The 6,480-nt window shown below is 27.6% G+C and overlaps 1 protein-coding gene across 1 annotated transcript; it reads left to right on the top strand.

Annotated features, from left to right (window-relative positions):
- Positions 1-4,143: 4,143 nt before the first annotated feature.
- LOC119663214 (protein ALP1-like) lies at positions 4,144-5,396 on the top strand (the record flags this gene model as incomplete). The annotated part of the gene is made up of 3 exons (XM_038072870.1): positions 4,144-4,655; positions 4,719-4,824; positions 4,894-5,396. Coding segments are annotated over exons 1-3 (646 nt in total), but the record flags the coding sequence as incomplete, so codon positions are not given.
- Positions 5,397-6,480: the final 1,084 nt, after the last annotated feature.

Raw genomic sequence — 6,480 nt, 5'->3', positions numbered from 1 at the left:
AGTGTTTATTTGTATATTGCTTATTTTTCATTAATTAATTTTATTAATATTGCAATAAAGAACTTAATTCTAATTAACATAACATCACATTTTATAAATATATACTTAATTCTATCTTAGCTTTAAAATTACATTATTTAAATAAATTTTTAATTCTAACTAAACATAAAGACTATAATATTAAAAGTAAATATGTTTTTAACATAATGTGTCCTAATAATAATAATATGTAATATATTAAAATAAGTTTAAAAATAAATAAATAAAATATATTAATTATTTTATTATTAATGTGTTTGTCTGTTATTTTCAAATTTCTATTTCTACTGTTTTGTTTTTCAAAAAACAGCCGTTTTCACCAGACTTTACACAAAGCTGTTCCATGAAAATTTGTGTAAAGAGCGTAATCTGGCACTTTATTTGTGTTACGCTCTCAGTTTGTACTTTACTTCTGTTTTACTCATGATTTACTATGTGTAGCTCGTGGAACAGACCTAATAATTCACATACCTAATATAGCTTATACAACTACTGAATGCCATCCGTTATAGTTATAATAATCAACTTTTAAAATTTTCCATTTACAAATCGTGTTTAAAGCATGTAATTTTTAACCTTTGATTTTTAAGCAAAAAGCAAATGATTTCCTTAATTTGGGGCAGTTTTCCATTGACCATTTTCCAAATTAACTTAATTTTATTTTATTTTATTTATATATATATTATTTAATTTTATTTTGAACATAGTACAATTGTACTATTCTATCCATGTTGTATAAAAAGCGTTTTGGCAACTCTGTCCAATCACCTGTTGATAAAAATACAGGGTTGTTAGCGGCGCAACATATGTTGTGTTTTGTTAGGTCAAATGATATTAGTATCTTATTGTTGATTTCTCAAGTCGTACGAGGTGTGTCGCGCATTGATTAATGTTTACTTCCACTAAAAACATGTTTGCGTCTACGTTATAATCAAAATTAATATATTTTCGCGTGTTTTTATTATCAAAATACGCATGTGAAATTATTGCAAACGTGTGTTCAATAATAAAACGTAAGTTAAATTGCTAATTATTTTCACCGACTATATTCATTGTTTATGTAATACACGTCACTTGCATTGTCAGTAAAGAGAAAGTTTTAAAAATAAATAGAATCGTCGGTAAACAGGCCAAATACCATAGACGCGCACGCTTTTCATTCGGCGTACAAAAAAAGAGTTCATCAGATTGCACTAAAATTTGCGAGATTGCATGAGGTCAAGTTTAAGTGGAAACCTTTGAACTTTTTCTATGAATAGTTTTTTAATTTCTATTTTAAATGGAATGCTTAAAATGATAATAAATGAGCTTAACAGTTGTGGTAAATAGCAATAAAGTTCATTAATCATTTCACGGACTTTATAATGTAACATTAACAATATGAGTTGAAATTTTTTAAAAGTGGGGTAAATACTGTAATTTGTGCCAATTAAATAATTGAAAAAAAAAATATTAACGAAGTGTTAACGTAACTATTTAATAAATATGAAATTTATCAATAATAAATAAAATTAATTTTATCATTGAAGATAAAAATATATTTATAATTAAATTCATAAATGACATACCTTTGGACTATTAACGCTAATGATCATTAACTCTATAACTTATTTTAAGTCTTTACATAAAAAGGTAAAATAAAATTATAATAAAATAAAATTAATATTAATAAAAAAAAATTAAATAATTATATTATAGACAGTTTATCATCTTAAAAATGCATTCTTAATTTTTGTAAATAACATTAAATGACATTGAGTGATATTAATTTATGTGATAACAAATTGTAACTTTCCTTAGATTACAAGGTATGTAATATTGACATCTGTGATTAGGTAAAAATTAAAAAATTTCTAATTAAAATGTATTGCTTATTTATAACACAAAGCACAGGTTTGAATATTTTTGTATTTAAATCCGTTTCTACAAAAACCCTTTTTCTATTGTAAAATAAAACTTTTTATGTAAAAACTATTTTTATACATAAAATACAAATAATTGTTATCTTATTGTCAACTGAAATGGAATATAATATCAAATTTAATGCTTTGCAGTCACCACGTAATATATCATTAGAAATGCCTAATCATGATAAATTGGAATAAATGGGGTACATGAGTTACGTCCCCTTCTCATACACAATACAATATAATGGGCAACAAAGAATAAATATAGTTTTATCTAAACTAATAATGAAAATATCCTGAGTCAAAGAATTGTCATTTGTCATTTGATTCCCGCGCCACAGAGATATTTATATATAGATGAAACCAAATGTAAATATAAATATAAGTAGTATAGGTATCTCTTCATAATTTATAGTACTACAAAATGTAAACATAAGATCTGATACTCTAAAAACTCTTTTTAAGATTTAGAATTAGCAGTCGTAGTTCAACTCAAAATTGTGAAAGTTTAAATTTGCTCAATAAATATAATTTTAAAAAAATCTTCATTCAAGTTTAATTTTAATAAGTTTTTTTTATGTTTTTTAATTGATAAAAAAAAATTCATGTAATTATTGTTGTGAATTTAACAAGGTTAAGATTTTAACTTGATATATGTCGTATTTATTATCAGTAAAAAATGTGATCACTGATCACAGCTGTTTTGTCGGTTTCAACTTATGATCATGTGATCAAATTATATCTTTATTTATAGCCCTTAATAAAAAACACCAATGCTATCAGCTGATTTAACTCGAACTTGATTTAACTCTACAAAGGAAAATCCCTAGTTATAGCATATTTCAGTAAAAATGAAATCATTTCTGCAAACAATACAAAATTGAATCTTATTTGTTAACAATTGAAATGCAAGCAAATAGAAGCTCTCCTAAAACTTTCACAGAACTTTCTGGAACATAAACGCACTATTACATGCATAAATCCACTTATGTTAATGGAAACAATTGATTAATGTAAGTTGATTTAGCACACTTGAAGTGTAGACCAGTAATTCAATTTTCCTTCAAAAAAAATAGGTACACTAGCACGTTTGTACTATTTGTGTTCAGAGCCGATGTACCTTAGTTCTCAAAATATCGGGATTTAAAGTTTTTAAAAATAAATACAAAACCCAACAACTAAACGTTGTTATATTATAATATAGATACTTGTACTCCCAAATGTCATAGATTTACATCATACTATAGGGTTTTAATTTTGACAATTGTTGTTTTTGTTTGATTACGGCTTAGGTCGGTTAATATGTCTTTTTTTTATAAGATTTGGTATATTTGTTTTCTTTGTAATCAAATATCACATTAAAAAGTAAAAAGATATATCATTTTGATCATGTTATATTAAAAACATCGATAATGCTCTATACAAGAAAAGTTATTAAATGAATTTAACTTTTAATGAAAGTCGAACTTTGGTTTAGCCTGTTTTGTACGAAGAAATAAGCTTCGGTAACTGGTTTTGAGGTTAAAGTCGACTTCCACCACTAAAGTTTACAATGTAAACATGGTATAACTTTTAATGAAATTCTAACTTTGGTTGTGCGTATTTTTATATAAGAAACTAAACTTTGGTAATTGATTTGGAGTTCAAAACTGTACTCCCAAAGTTCGTAATTAAAAATTGGTGTCAGCAAATGCTCAAAATTTTTTTTATATACTCTTATTCACTAACAAATACAAGTTTTTGTTCGCTGACAAAATTCGGAAATAATACGTATTTAAATTCGAATATAAACATCTTGCATAGACTTTGGCAAGCTTTTTTCATATACTTTTGCTTGCTCACTAAGAAATCCAAATCTTTTTCGCAGAGAAAAGTCGAGAATAATACGGATTTGAATTCGAACAGCAATATTTTACCTAAGTTTAGGCAGTGTAGATTGCCTAATTCGTAAGTTTTTACCGAATACAATTACTACCGAATACAAAAGTAATTAGTTTAGAAAAAACTACCGAGTACTTACACGTTTGAAGCATCTCTAATCGTGATACAAAATCAGCTGTTTTTTTTAAAAACAAAGCCAATTATGATGTTTTGATAATAAAATAATTTGTGCCGTCTATAGAATTAAAAATTTTTAAGTTAAAGAATTTAAAGTATTTTTCTCTTATTTGATGGAAGAAGAATGCGAAGAAGAATGCTTGTTTGTCAACAATTCTTGATTTCCAATCAACAAATTTTGCAAAGTTCAAATAATAAAAAAAAAATATTTGAGAGACATTTTAGCATTGCAAAGTCAGCTGCCAGAAATTTTCTTTAAAACCAATGTTCCCAGAGTGCGAAGCGTACACCGACGAAAGCGGATTGATAATTTTATGAGGTCCCTACAAGAAGGAGGAAACGAACATCTTTATTATGTGTAGTTTCGCATGGGTAAAAACTCTTTCAATTTGGTTTGTAAAAAACTGGTGTCCTTATCTTCCATGTCCGAAGGTATATGTGACAGCACCGTTGCCGATTCCTAAGCAAGTTACAAAAACTTGCTTCGTGCGCAAAAAAGTACTGTGCATAAGTACTTCAATCTCGTGGTTAAAGCAATACTACAGCTTCGAAAGGAATATTTATATTTTCCAAAATTAGAAGAAGCAAAAACCATTGCTACTGCCTTTGAAAAAATGACTAAAATACCCAATATTATTGGCGCAATTGATGGTAAGCAAGGAACTGAATGTTGATCAAAAGTACCAACACTGATAAAGAGAATTGTTTTTTAAGGAACACATATTCCAGTGTTGCTTCCCAGCGATGGGTACAAAGAGTACATAAACCAAAAAGGTTGGCCGTCAATAGTTATGCAAGCAGTAGTTGATAATAACTATTTGTAAGTTGAAAAGATTGTAAGATTATTTTAAAAATGCACAAACGTTACATTGATTTTTGCATATTCTAGGTTTCGTGATGTAAGTGTTAAATTACCAGGCAGCTACCATAACGTTGACGTTTTTAAAGAGTCAAGGCTTTACAAATATGCTAAACAAGTGATTCCAACATACACTACTGATATCAATGGACTATCGATACCGCTAATGATAATTGGAGATGTTACTTATCCATTGCTGTCGTGGTTTATTAAACCATATACTGATTGTCTAAATCCTGAAAAAGAGTCATTTAACTATCATATTAGATTAGGAAAAATTTTTGTAGAAATGGCATTTGGTAGATTAAAAGGTTGCTGGCAATGCCGTTTAAAAATAATGGACATTGACCCAGAGTTCCTGCCTTTTGTTGCTTTGGCGTGTTCGATATTGCACAACTTTGTGGAAAGAAAAAATGAAACATTTTTAGATACTTGGTCTTTGGATATGCAGAATGAAATCGAATTTCCCCAACCACAAGATGATATACGTAATGAAATTATAGCAGAAGAAAATAGCGATTTAAAGCATATGCGTGATAATATCAAAAACTTCTTACAAAATATTTCTCCACAGATTAAGATAATAAATATGAAGTATTAAGATTAAAATATTTAATTATAAAAATGCTGTTATTTTATTTAAACAAATACACTATACAAGTAAAAAAAATATGAATGATCCGTGACTTACAAGAAATACTTTGAAAAACAGAATACAAAAAGCATTGGATGACTAACGTATTATAAAGGAGTACAACCAATAACTATGCAAGCAATATCTACTTATGTATTACATAGATTTTAAAGACAACATAAACAGTAGAGCCCTCCCTGGAGAGTCCTACGCAGAATTCGTCGATCTCTTTCTTTATATTATGTATACATCAATACCTATTACAATGGACCTTACATTAGTGAGGTTAAGAATAAACATAGCGTAACAGCTCTCCAAACGGATATTTTATCTTTCTCGAGATCACGGTTGCATAGCAACAAACTCAACAGGCTGTAAATGTATTTCGGATAAATTAGTGTAAATCTCTACAACAATTTTCTTCAATTCAGTAATAAAATACTGCTGTAAATTTATTTTTGGAACTAGATTTACATTTGATATAAAAGTATCTTCTTTGCCAAAGTTTGTAGCTATTCAATGCACATTTTTCCATTATTTTCTCAAAATTATAGTCACTTCATCAGTTATTGAAGAGGTGCTATCTGTACAATCAATATTTTAACACTTAAGACCAATATTTACTACTTCGATTAGCTTTAATCGGTGATTAACTAGGTTTTGCTTGCATTCATTTAAATTTTAAAGCGCAACTTCATCAATTATTGAAGAGATGCTATCTGTACAATTAATATTTTAACACTTAAGACCGGTCTTTACTACTTCAGTTAGCTTTAAACAGTGGTTAACCAGGTTTTGCTTTCAATAATTTAATTTTAAACGGAATATCTTTGGTTATGTTAACTAACCTAAACTGGTTAGGATAACTAACAGCCGTTTTTGGCTAATTTTAATATTTCTTCTTTAATTATAGAAGGGTTTTCGAATAACAAAGAAAGAAATAAAGGACAAACACAAAAATTTATTTTTAATTTTATTGAAAT

This window comes from Teleopsis dalmanni, unplaced genomic scaffold (genome assembly GCF_002237135.1).
Source record: "Teleopsis dalmanni isolate 2A unplaced genomic scaffold, ASM223713v2 unscaffolded_contig_0224, whole genome shotgun sequence".
Taxonomy (NCBI): domain Eukaryota; kingdom Metazoa; phylum Arthropoda; class Insecta; order Diptera; family Diopsidae; genus Teleopsis; species Teleopsis dalmanni.
The sequence above is the reverse complement of the archived record's forward strand: the minus strand, read 5'-3'. Positions and strand labels throughout refer to the sequence as shown.